Source organism: Dromiciops gliroides, chromosome 2 (genome assembly GCF_019393635.1).
Source record: "Dromiciops gliroides isolate mDroGli1 chromosome 2, mDroGli1.pri, whole genome shotgun sequence".
Taxonomy (NCBI): domain Eukaryota; kingdom Metazoa; phylum Chordata; class Mammalia; order Microbiotheria; family Microbiotheriidae; genus Dromiciops; species Dromiciops gliroides.
The window spans coordinates 45447099-45460951 of record NC_057862.1 but is presented as its reverse complement, the minus strand read 5'-3'; the positions used below and the strand labels follow the sequence as shown (position 1 = coordinate 45460951).

The 13853-nt window shown below is 41.8% G+C and overlaps 1 protein-coding gene across 3 annotated transcripts in view; it reads right to left on the bottom strand.

Annotated features, from left to right (window-relative positions):
- Nucleotides 1–4482, bottom strand: part of BBS4 (Bardet-Biedl syndrome 4) — a 67346-nt gene extending 62864 nt beyond the window's left edge. Inside the window, exon 1 of one of the 3 annotated variants that reach the window (XM_043982447.1) lies at nt 4383–4482. In XM_043982447.1, coding sequence (XP_043838382.1) covers nt 4383–4406 — 24 coding nt within the window. In that variant the 5' untranslated portion in view covers nt 4407–4482. Of the gene's footprint in view, nt 1–3987; nt 4085–4382 lie in introns of those variants that run through there. The other 2 variants (XM_043982448.1, XM_043982445.1) reach the window with 2 other exon arrangements.
- Between the last annotated feature and the right edge of the window lie 9371 nt (nt 4483–13853).

The window sequence follows — 13853 nt, the reverse complement described above, 5'->3', positions numbered from 1 at the left end:
AATTGAACCACCAAAAGATAAATCAATGATATTAACTAAAGGGACATATAATAAATATACCAAGTCCCCTTAATGGGAATCAAATGAAGTGCTGTAAGAATGCTGATTCCCTCCCTTTCCTCTTCCCTAATACAGTCTTCTCTCTCCTCCCTAACCTGTAGTGGAAAAAAAAAATCTAAAAATACCATGTAGGCGTATAGTGAATATATAGTACAAAGGAATCACGCATCACTTGACACATGTAGAAATTGAGAAGGAACAGGCAGGAGACCTCGTTTTTACAAGTTAAAAACCCAAATGCTAAGGAATATAGTACCAGCTAGCTTTTACAGTGTTATCTACTTTTTGGGGGGTGGGGCAATGAGTATTAAGTGACTTGCCCAGGGTCACACAGCTAGTGTCAAGTGTCTAAGACCAAATTTGAAAATTTGAACTCAGGTCCTCCTGAATCCAGGGCCAGTGCTTTTATCTACCTAGCTGCCTCCCAGTGTTATCTTATTTGATCTCTACAACTCTAAGGGGGAGGTGCTATTATTATCATCATATATTACAGATAAGAGACAGAGGCTATGAAAGATGAAATACCTGGCTCAGGGTCACACTGCTAGTTAGTGTCTGTTGCACGAGGTGAATTCATTCAGGTCTTCTTGACTCCAGGTCTAGCACTCTAGCAAATGTGCCATCTGGTTGCCTAAACCTATCCACTAAACATACTGCATTTTGATAAGTGGATAAAATGTCTATTCAATCCTTATAGGAGTAGGAAAAAAAAGGCTTGAAAAACATTCCAGCCTCCTGATGGCTAATGTCGGTTTCATAAATGCCCATTTTAGCCCCTCCATGCCCGCCCATCTTAGAAGACGCAGCCACATCTTCCCTTGGGTTCATGCAGAGGGTCCCTCATTCGAAAGGGCCTTGTTAAGTCCATCTCATGGTGTGGCCCTTGGTTGCCTCTTTTCTTTTTTTTTTTTTTGGTGAGGCAATTGGGGTTAAGTGACTTGCCCAGGGTCACACAGCTAGTAAGTGTCAAGTATCTGAGGTCGGATTTGAATTCAGGTCCTCCTGACTGCAGGCTATGACTGCTCTATCTACTGTGCCACCTAGCTGCCCTTGTTGCCTGGTTGCCTCTTGTTCTTAGTGAGTAACTAGCCCATCTCCTGTGTCCAGCATCTTTCTTTTATGACCCATTTTAAGCCACTTTGGCCTGATTCCTTGTTTATAAAATGCTGTAATACTGCTCATGCCTGCCACCTGCTTCTCCTTGGTCCTGTGGGTGATGCTGGACTTCAGTCATGACTCACAGACATACCACATTCCTAGAGAGAATAGTGGTGAGTCTGCCTCAATCAATCAATAGGCAGATATTATTCAGGGCCTGTCATAGGTGCTGGGGATACAATAATCCAAAGAAGGAAACAATCCCCACTCCCAAGGAGCTTATATTTTAACCAGGAGGAACAAGTATATCTATAAATATAAAGAGAATACGTACAATATGGTTAATACCACATAGTTCTAATTGGGGGAGAATCAGGAAGGGATGCCTGTTTGGGCGAATTTTGAAGAGAGGGACTCTGAGGCAGCATTGAGGAAGAACATTTCAGGCACAGGGGCAAAGAGAGAAGACAGAGTGTCCCACGTGAGGCACAGAGAGAAATTCTTTTTGGCTGGTTCACAGAATGTGGGAGAGGGAATAATGTACAGCAGAGCTAGAAAGATTGGGCCAGGGTATAAATGGCTTTAAAAACTAATAGAGGGGGGCCAGCTAGGTGGTGCAGTGGATAAAGCACCGGCCCTGGATTCAGGAGGACCTGAGTTCAAATCCAGCCTCAGACACTCGACACTTACTAGCTGTGTGACCCTGGGCAAGTCACTTAATCCCCATTGCCCTGCAAAAAAATTTAAAAAATAAATAAAATAAAAATAAATAAATAAAATAAAATAAATAAAATAAATAAATAAAAACTAAATAAAATAAATAAATAAATAAAATAAATAATAATAATAAATAAATAATAAATAATAATAATAATAATAATAATAAATAAAATAAAATAAAATAAATAAAATAAAAATAAAATAAAAAAAAATTAAAAAAAAATAAATAAATAAAAACTAAAACTTAGCCCCAACTGCCTCACTAAAAAAACAAAAACAAAACCTAATAGAGGAGTTTCTACTTTATCCCACAGGCAAGAAGGAGCCTCTGAAGTTTACTGAGAAGGGGAGTGACACAATCAGATTTGTGCTTAAGGAAGATCAACCTGGCAGCCATGTGAAAGACTAACAAGAGTGAGGGAGACACTTGCAGTGGAAAGACCAATCAGGAGGCCAGAAGTGATGAAGGCCTTGAAAGAAAACAGATATATGAGAAGACAGAAAAGGTACCATAGTATAATACCACTGGTGACAGATAGTAAGGAAGACCTGGGTTCAAATCCTGCCTCATGCACTTACTTGCTGTGTGATCCTGGGCAAGCCCACTCATCCGGGCTTCGGTTTCCCCATGGGTAGGACATTGGACTCGGTGGCCTCTACAATCCCTTCCAGCTCTAAATCTATGATCCTATCATCCTATAAAAAGCTTCAGGGAGGAGCCTGACCTCAGGAAAATAACTTTCACGGAGATAATCCAGACCACTTGTCCCTTCCAATTTAATTCTGGGCTCAGCTCACTGACCATTTGCACCGTCTGCTTCAGACAAATGAGCTGAACAAGGTGGTCTGGGGGAGAAGTAATCTTCATCCACCATACACTCTTTTGAGTGAAAGGGCCGGTGTTATTCATTTAAACTTGAGTATGATGTCTGAAGTCTTCATTCTAGTCTTCAAAGCACCAGATAAAGAACAATCTACTTGATCGGTCCATAGCTGATGTATAAATTTGAATAATGGCGGCTTTGAATCCAATCGCCAGTAGGGAAGACATTCCCTTTTTTTCATAAAAAGCACATTCATATTTTGAAGAATCTCTACTGAGACCAGATAGCCAGCAGCCATTTAATAAATATGCGGTGGGGGAGGGGGGGAGAAATCCCTATGATTTCATGATTTGGGAAAAATAATAAGCATGCTGATTGCTTGATGTTTTAATTTTGAAAAGATGCAAACATATATTTATAAGGCAATGATTTTGATATTAATTTTTCTTCTATGCCAGAAAACTTTTATTCATCAAAGCTAACAGAAAGAGATGATGATGAACTTATCAACTCATTGACAAGGGAGTTATGCTCAATTAAAGCAATATACACAGATATCACTGTAGCTGAAGAATGTTTCTACATACAACACTAAGAATATTCACCATTATCAAAAATTTAAGTTGTTAAATTTAACATTTAAGGCCTTTAAGATATACCTGGCTACATAAAAATGACTCACTCAGCCTTGAAATTTATCCCAGCTGGAAAAAGAGATGAGGTTGAGATTGGTGACACCAGGTTATAGTTATAATAAATTCCTTTGGTTAACCAAAACATAAGTTCTGGTCCTGGTATTGAGGATAGAAATAATTGACAGATGTGCACAGACTTTTGTAGCGTAGGTCCTCAATTTTCCTAAAAGAATCAGGGAATATATTTTCTCGTACACTAGACGATGAAAATGTATCAAAGCACTAAGCACCGAAAGAAAAATCGCAAAGGATTCAGTCTTGACGGACCATTTCTCCCCTCCATCCTGTTGGCCTCAGAGCAACAAAAGTCCAGGAAGGAAAACACCCCAAGCATAGGGATAAAAGGCTTGGATTTGAATCCCGTCCCTGACCTTTATAAACACAGCGATGACCATGGGTAACTGACTTAACTGCAGTGTGCCTCAATCTCCTCCGTAAAAGAGGTTTGGTTGGTTACAGCAGAAGAAACTGAGGCACGTTGGTTAAGGGACTTCGCAGAACCACAGCATCTGAGAGCAGGGAGGGGCCTCAGCGGCCACAAGCGCACCCCCCGCCCCCTATAAAATACCCACCAAAGGGTCTCTTCCTACCAGACCAGGGAGTGTAGCGAGGGGGGGCATTAATTAAGCACCTACTGTATGCCAGCCCCTCGGATGAATCATTCACCAGGAATATTCCGGACCCTCCTCCCCCACCCCCCGCGGGGCGCTCCCGAATCCAGAGCGGGCATGAAAGGGGGCCTCTAGCAGAGCGGGGAGCCTCTTTTTCCGAGGAGGAAAAAAGAATGGAGACCCTTCCCCGTTGGGCACGGCAGCTCCGGCCGCGCAACCAACGAGACGCAGGGAGATCTCTGAGATTCCCGTGGGGGAACGGGGAGAACGGGACTTCCGCCACGCCCAAGCCCCCCTCCCCCGCATCGAGGCTGGGCTGGGGGGTTGGGAGAGGGGGGAGTCCATCCCAGCCCCTTAACCCCAAGCTCTCTCACCGTAGGCGTCTTCTCCTCTGCCATCTTGACCCCTCCCCCGGAGCAGCCGGAAAAGCCTCGTTTCCAAGGTGACGAGTGAACCCGGAAACTCTTTCTGGCCCTTTGGAAGGGGAAAGAACAAGGGAAGTGGACCATAGAGAAGGCGGACGTTTGGCTAGGAGGGACCTTGGCGCGTGGAGCCTCTATCACCGCCTAGCGGCTCAGGGGACCTATACAGTGTCTGCCTCAAAACGAAAAGCTAGAAGAGAAAAAGTAGCATCAGCTCATGAGCAGTTGCCCAGTTACTAGCAACTGGGTAGTAGAGGGACACACACACATATACACTACACGTGTGTGTGTGTGTGTGTGTGTGTGTGTGTGTAAATGTATCCATACATGTGTATGTGTATATACATGTTTTTTTTTAGTGAGGCAATTGGGGTTAAGTGACTTGCCCAGGGTCACACAGCTAGTAAGTGTTAAGTGTCTGAGGTACTCCTGACTCCAGGGCCGGTGCTCTATCCACTGCGCCACCTGGCTGCCCCCTTATACATGTCTTTATGTATATACATATGGGTGGATATGTGTAGTGAATTCAATACAGATACAAAGTATCTTTTTTAGCTGTCGGCACTAAGAAATGGGGCGATTGGGAAGGGTCTTGGGTAAGATGTGGCCGTTGGGTTGCGGGTTCTAAGGGTCGGGAGAAGACGACGACTTGGGGAGGAAGATATTTGGACTTGTCAATGCAACATTAAATTTGAGGGAGATTTTGTGTCACAGACCATTCTTTAATTGCCTCTGGGACTTGGCAGATGAGATGATATTTAAATGGATAGTCAACGACTTTTCAATTTGAACTGCGTTTCTGCCCAAGGCACTATAAATTCACTAACCCCTTTGAACCCGTTGTCATATACACACACACTCACATACCTCCAAATCTCCTACCACTTCAGTCACTTACTATCCATGACACTTTAGGCAAGTCATTTAACCTCTCTCAGTTTCCTCACCTGTAGCAATAATAATGATAATAACAGCTTTTACATTACAGGGTTGTTGTGAGGCTCAGACTTTAAAGAAACGTAAACTACCATCACTAGCTTATCAACACCTGAGGCTGAAGAGTTTGGGGTACAATGTAGGGAGCCAGTGTCCAAGGATATGCTGTGCTATTCCACTTTGGGACATGTTTTTTTTTAAGAGTGTCTTCCTCATCTCTCCCAATTCTATACTTTGCCTTGACTAAAAATAAGATTAAATGGATTTTTCCCTCTCTTTAATAATTATAATACCAATAATAACTGACATTTAAATCATGCTTTAAGATTTGGAAAGTATGGGGCAGCTAGATGATCTGGCGCAGTAGATAAAGTACCGGCCCTGGAGTCAGGAGTACCTGAGTTCAGGTTCGGCCTCCGACATTTAACACTTACTAGCTGTTTGACCCTGGGCAAGTCACTTAGCCCCAATTGCCTCACCAAAAAAAAAAAAAAAGATTTGGAAAGTGTTTTACATTTGGATCTCACAAGAATCTTGAGAGATAGACAATATTATCCTTATTTTATAGATGAGGAAACTGAGGCTCCGAGAGATACATTGGGCCCTTTGGAGAATATCCTCTTAAGAATGGCAATGGACAGTTCTCAGGTTCTCTGCATACAAGCTACCAAAAAGGCTGAGATGGGAGGTGCCCCTATAAGGGCTAGAAAAATATTACCTTTGTATTTAAGCTTCAGGTGGGAAAGCTTTAGACTATCTACTTTTATCCCCATCTTGTTCCTTGCTGGACCCATTAAAAGGAAGTCCAAAAGCATATGTTTTGGTTGCTATGTATGTGTGTATGTATGTTTACATATATATGCTGTTGTGATTTTGATTTTATAGGAAACCATATAATATATATATATATGTGTATATATATATATATATATATACACAAACACCCATATATGTGTGTATGCATTTGTGTATGTATGTATTTCCTGGAGAGTTGGTTCTAGGTCTGAGGTTCTGTGTTGGGAACAGATTTTGTTCTCTATTAAGCAACAAATGCATATTTCTCAAGAAGTCTGGAAAATATCAAGAATTTACCACTACATCTTTCTCTCTTCTCTCATTCTCTGTCTCTCTCGGGATACTCTCTCTAGTAGCAGGACTGTCGAGAGAAGTGAGCCACCCAAAGAAATAGGTGGTCTCTATCATACTCTGACATACTTCTGCTTACTTATGTTTTCAATAAATTGTGCTAAAAATTACATTGGTTGATCTAATATTATTTCTCATAAGTACCCCAGGATCAACCCTGTCCTTATGTGTCCTGGAGTCTCTGCAGCATGAGGGTATAATAAGAACTGCACAGAAGAGGAGCATGCTTCTAGAGCAGGGCTGGGAGCTGTACCCCAACCCACTGGTAGGTGTCTTCTGCCCTCTCCCTGGACCATAAGCAGGAGCCATTTCATAACTATGTTTCCAACATTTTGAATATGGGCCACACTTTATAAATCTGTCCTTTAGGCATGAGCTGACATTAATTTGGGAAATAAAATGTGGCTGTTCTTCAAGGGGACAAATTTCTGAAGTCAACCCACACACTGGCAATACATAGTCAGATGCCAGTGTTTGGCTTATACTGTGAGCGTGTTGCAGTTTAAGTGAGAGATTTCTGGATTGTTCTGGATTTTCAATAACACACTTGAGGCTCTGGAGTTGGATCAATCAATCAATAAGGGGAAGGGAGGGAAAAGAAGGAAAGGGAGGGGAGGGAAGGCAAGCCAGAACAGAGCTTTAGAGTACACCCAGACTAGGAAACATTATATTATGAGTGACAAGTAAGCAAAGGAAACAGGAGGATCGAGTGTCGGGAAAATCCACAGAAAAGAGAAATCCAGGAAGAGAGGGTGATCAACAATGTTAAATGCAGCAGAGAGGTCAATAAGGATGACAACTGAGAAAAGATCATTGGCTTTGGTTATTTAGAAATTGTTTATTGGAGAGGGCAGCTTCAGTTGAGAGGTATGACTGGCAGCCAGATAGCAGAGGGGAAAGAGGTATAAATGAAAATAGACCCTTTTTTTTTCCTATGGGTTTGGCTGAGAAAGGAAAGATATAGAATGATGGCTCAAGGGGATGATAAAATCTAGTGAAATTCAAACTTTTTAGTATAGGGAAGACATGGCATATTTGAAGGTAGTAGTGATGAAACCAGTAACTATGGAGAGATTGAGAGTTGGTGTGTGTGAAGGGGGGGAGTAGTTAAGGAGCAATCTGCTGGAAAAGGTAAGAAAAAGGGCTGACTTTAAGAAGCGGCACCTCATTATTGGGGTTTGGAGAAAGAAAAAGATGAGGGATAATACCAAGGTGTTTTGAGATAAAGAGAAAAGGGAAATTACAGTAAATGGTTAAGACTCCAGTTGAGGCAAAGTCCCCAATTTGAAGGACATGGCAGAAAAATCTCAAATCTCAGTAATCATGGAAGATGTTACCTAGATAAAGAAAACTAACCAGCCAATGTGGTTCTCTTTGTGAAATTTTAATTAAATAAAACATTTCCTTCTTCTGCCCTTCCCCAGGGGAAAGTGTTCAGTATTTGTTATTAGTCCCCCTCTACAACCCAAGCAGATAAGTTAAGGGGCTAAACTTTTGATTTTGTGTTCAAAGTGATCTAAGAGTTTTCAGACTTTTTCTTTTCAAAAGAGTTCGTATGCTTTCTATGTTCCACATCAGGCTTATTTACTTTTTTTTTAATTAATAAAGTATTTTATTTTTTTCCGTTACATGTAAAGATAGTTCTCAACTTTTGTTTCTACAAGCTTGCCAATTTCAGATTTTTCTCCCTCCCTCCCCTCCCCCTCACCCTTATTTACTCCTGACACTCATTTTTCCTCCCATTCATTTCATATCAGATCTGGACGACCCCTTGGTGGGTAAGCTGAAGTGTGTGGGTTTTGTTTGGATAGGCTGGAATAGATAGTCATGGAGATCCCTTCCAATTTAGATTTCGTGATTCCAATAACTTCCAGATCTATCAGCATCCCTTACTACCCACCTGACCCATAACCCCCAGCCTACCAGGTCCCATCAGCAGCATCTCAGTCCTAAGAGACTGTCACCTTTTACGGAAACACCACATTAAGGCTACAGGATTGGATAATGGCTTAAACACATTGTGAATTGTAGCCAAATGATACACCGATAACCTTAAGATTTTCCACACTCTCCAGGGTCGCTCATAATATAGTGTTTCCTAATCTGGGAGTACTCTAAAGCTCTGTTCTGGGTTGCCTTCCCTCCTCTCTCCCTTTCCTTCTTTTCCCTCCCTTCCCCTTATTCATTGATCCAACCCCAGAGCCTCAAGTGTGTTACTGAAAATTCAGAATAATCTAGCATGTTGACTAACCCACGTATGAAGGATTTAGGGGAAAACACGAACAAAAATTGCATAGGATGAGAAAGGACAGATACCTCACTTTGAACCTTCACTTTGGTTGGTCCCTGATTTCATTGTGCCTTGGTAAGAAGGGGCATCTTATGATCAGAGGACCAGAGGAAAGGAAGTATGTAATGAAAAATGAATGTAAGTGAATATTAGTGTTGTAAGAAAGAGGTGTCAACACATGGCCCATAACACTCCCAAGTGCAGTCCAAAACAAATTCAAATGTGATTAATAGGGGCAGCTAGGAGGCGAAGTGGATAGAGCACTGGCCCTGGATTCAGTAGTACCTGAGTTCAAATCTGGCCTCAGACCCTTGACACTTACTAGCTGTGTGACCCTGGGCAAGCCACTTAACCTCTAAAATGAAGATGTATCACAATAGCACTTACCTACCAAGGTTGTTGTGAGGATCAAGTGAGATATCGATAAAGGGCTTAACACAGTGCCTGGTACATAGTAGGTGCTTAATAAACGCTTATTCCTTTCCTTATGTGGGTGCTCCTTCCCCCCAATGCAACTCTTGTCCCTAAGTCCTTCATAGATGTTCTAGCCAACATGCTTTGACCTTTCTCTTCTTTTACTATTTCAGGGCTATTCATGGATCGTTTGAGTTGTCCATCTCTCACTTTTACTACAGGACTAGCTCAGCTCCATTTCTAGTCTTGTCAATCATTCCAGTAATGTTATGTTTTTGTGCATCTTTTACAGACAATATGTTTGGATCCGAACTGCACAGCAGGCAAAAGGCTGCTGAAGGCTGGACTTTATTTGGGAAATTGCAATGTCTTCAGTGATTTCAAGTTGCCTACTACCACAAAAGCTCATTTTTTTATATGGCAAAAGTCTGATAATGTGAAAGAACTGCAAGTCATGGTGCCTCAGACCTTCAGAACAAAAATCACAGTAACAACTGGAAATGCTACATAGTTAAACAGCTTGACTGAGCATGTGAAGAATTGAAAAAGGCATGAGTGAGATCATTGTGAAAGGTCTTTCACGAAGTACTTAAAAAACGTTTCCTACCTCTGGTTGACTTTCCAACTTCTAAGGGTGGGGGTGGGGGGGCACTGTTTTTGATACTTGCTGACTGGTTCAATTTTGTCTCAACATTATCTTTAGATTCTCCATTCTTAATGTGATATCCATCTCCCTGTGGTGTCATGTGGGTCATTTTGATAATCAAGTTTCTTCCTTTTTTTTTTCTAGAACCAAACTTCAAATTTTTCACTGAGCCATCACTATCCTGACGGCAATACACTTTTCATCCAGTTTTGTAGAACTGAGAACATAACACAATGGGAGAAGTTATTCAAGGAAATGGGATAAAGATGAAACGTTTCCTTAATATATGTGCAGAAAACTAACATCCACGTTTTCAAGCAATTTGTTATGTATAAAGGCCCCCACTTTTGCATATACAAATCTCTCCAAAAATCCATCCCTGGAGAACTGAAGGAGAAGGCAAACTGTTTTCAGGTTGGTATCAAGAACTTCCAAATTTAAGGCAGTTTTTTTAAAAAACAAGTGGCATGGGGGCAGCTAGGTGGCGCAGTGGATAAAGCACTGGCCCTGGATTCAGGAGGACCTGAGTTCAAATCCGGCCTCAGACACTTGACACTTACTAGCTGTGTGACCCTGGGCAAGTCACTTAACTCTCATTGCCCTGCAAAAAACAAAAACAAAAAACCCCAAAACAAGTGGCATGTAGGTCTAAGATTTCTCTTATCTACAAGCTCCTGAACACCATTAAAATATCTTTCTCAGTATTAAGGACAAATGTAGACTCTCATGGTCTCCTCTGGTAGAGTGATTCACTGACTTCTGCAGGTATTGTTATTGCCAAGGTGTGTGTAGCTCCAGGGATGTTCAGAACTGCACAATAGGAATTTGAACTTGGAATTCTTTTGTTCAGTGAACACATCATTCATTGTCTTCCATTTGGAAGTGTAATGGTATTTCCCCCAAATTTCAAGCTGACAAATGCTTGTTTGGTGCTAGTCAATATACCAATATTTTAATGTAGCTGGATTATCTTAAGTCATTCAGAGGTCTGCAGACACTTGGATGAAGCAGTTCTTGGGATTTTCACTGGCTGTCTTTTTGCCCCATCTTCCTCACTCTTTGAGCAGCAGTTCCCGACCTGTGGCCCATGGAAATGTTGCAGATGGTCCAGAAATTCATGAAGTGACGAAGTACAAAAAAAAAAGCAAACTTCCCTCTGTAGACCTCCTAATAAACAAAAATGGCCCACATTTAATAAAACACAATTTTATTGAAAAGGGTTACGAAATTCACAAGAGGCAATATAACATGGCAGATAGAAAGCAGGACTCAAGAGTTTGACCTAGGTTTGTCTCACCTCTGACACATCATGACTTATGTGATGCTGGATAAATCATTTAACTCTTCAGTGCTCTAGGTAACTAGGAGGTGCTGACTTGTCTTGTTGGTCAATGTAGCTTCCTCTTCTGGGAATTCCCTATATTGCCAAATTCACAAGTCTATTCCCTATCCTCAAGGAATTCCTAATAGCTTGTCATCATAAATATTCTCAAACACTGATACTAATAGTGCAACTGCAACCTGGGTAAGGGTGCACAAGATTGACATTAAAAAAAGGAGTTCTCATAGTCAAAAAGGTAGAGAAACCACTGTCTTAGAAACCCAAATGAACCAAAGAGCTCCCTAAAACAAGAGCTGAAGCATCCGTCCAGCAGCCCTGGCAGAGAGAAGCTGACTTTAGACAGCTAACAAAAGAAGTTGGTGCTTGATTTTCAGAGTTTCTCCTTTCCCTCTGGAATGTGGTTTGTTGTTCTTTGGGATCCTAATGAAATGACCAGACTAGTGTGAAGAAAATATCCTTCTGTAGGGAGAAAGGAGAGAGAATCTAATAAGTCATCCAAACGAATGGAGAAAGTCAAACGCCAAAATGAAAGGGAATAATATGAAGCACATTGCTCAATGTCCCCACTACATCAGACTTAGAACATTACTTCTGTAGACACCAAGGGATAGAATTCACAGGTCTCTTTGGGAGTTTGGCAAGATATGGACAGTGAGTGTTGCCAAGGATGACAAATGAGAGCCTCATCACCTGAAGTTTGGTCAACAGGATATAACTGTTGGACCTCACTTAACAACCCAAAGCATTGAAGCATGGCATGGTTGGAACCTGTGTTGGCAGAAGTATCCACACCAAAGAAACCAAGAGATCTTTTTTTTTTTGGGGGGGGGGGACAGGGTAATGAGGGTTAAGTGACTTGCCCAGGGTCACACAGCTAGTGTCAAGTGTCTGAGGCCAGATTTGAACTCAGGTCCTCCTGAATTCAGGGCCAGAGATTTATCCACTGCGACACCTAGCCCCCAAGAGATCTTTTTTAAGTTTCACCACTCAAGAATTCCACTATTGAAATCAAACACTGGTGCTTACAAATGTGTGCACTTGCTTTTTTAAAAGGAGGTGAGGAACTTTACTCCATATTAGGATACCTATATAATCCAATTTAAACCTCACAGCTACTCCCCATTGCCTACTTAAAAAAAAAAAATTACTTGGGAAAAGCCAGATTGAATGTAGTTTGTAATCCTAGCAAACATCCCAGGGAATAAGCCACTGTGTTATCACACTTGCTGAAGTCAAAGATGCTGTAATGGAAACACAAGATTTAGAGGAAGCAAGCTTTCTGCCCAGCAGCTTTTTGGTTGTCCGGTTATTCCCTAATGTCCAGAGGCATGTCAGTTCTTTGCCTTTGCAGGCACTATCAAGTCACCCTGGGAAGTGGTGCCTGACCCTTCTTATTTAAAGAGTGCAAGGCAAGTGGCTTTAAGTTTTAAAATGAAGACCACTGAGCTCACATCTACCACCTTCTGCTATTGTTGAACATTCATCCTTCCATTAAAGATTTGTCTCCTCTAGGGCCTAAGTACCTTTCCTTTCCTCCTTCCAAATTTCTGTAGTTCCTAGTGGCTAGAGAGCTCCACTGAAACAAAAGGACAGGTCAACTGGTCCACTTTTAGTCTTGACTCTTGCTCTAAGTTGTTGGATTTATCCACAATAATCAAATGGAAAAAATGTTAGCCTGAATTATAATTATAATCCTACTAAAGTGCCAAATGCATAGTTGTCTTACAAAAAGCTCATCTCACAGCATGAGTGCTAACTTTGTGATAGGTTTGTGACTTAGCTGGGGTCACAGACTGGTTCAAAAGAAGTGTTTTTAATTTCATCTCACTGATAGATAACCTACCACAAGGGCCCAGTTTTCGTGTGCAATTGGCTATCCCACCATTAATACCGCCATCAGAAAAATCTAAAGTTGCAGGTCACTGAAAAATCACTGAAGAGATCTTTCCCCCAACCTGACTCCAAGTGGACACGAGACAACTCACTACCAGTGGATATTTGGGAAGAGGGGCTTCAAAGTTATCAGGGAACAATCCTTTGGTACCACCCATGCAACATCATAATGTCTAGAAGCAGACCCCCGTATTGGGTGCATCTCCTGTGAAGGCTTTACTGGAGAACAGACACAGGATAAGCTAGGGATGGGCTGGGACAGGCACTGTTGGAGGAGGCCCCCACAACAGGGAGATCACTGAACTTGCAGGGCTGGAAGAAATGCCCCCTGCGCACCTTCCCCTTAGACTTCTGAGCTTCTTTTCAAGGCTCGACTCAGAATCTGCCATGTAGAGGGGAGCCTTCTCCAGGGACTGTATTGTCAGCTTCTCAAATTATTTCATAAATACTTAGCTGTCTATGTACATTACCCCCTAGGATAAGCTCATTGCTGTGTTAATCTCCAAAGACCGCCACAGAACTGATTCTCTCCCCAACATTACTGCTTAGTGAAAATGGAGATCTGAAACCAAAAGTGAAGTTTAAAGCAACAAAAAAGTCAACAACCCAAATCTCATTTGTTCGGCTCATTCACAGGAGGGAGTCAGAGGGCTCAAAATGCTTCTTTCACTACCAAGGTATTGCACCTCCCCCACTAAGTGGGGAATTGATGGGACAGCTGAAGGAGAGTGGTGTGATTCTGGGCAAGTGTCCTGA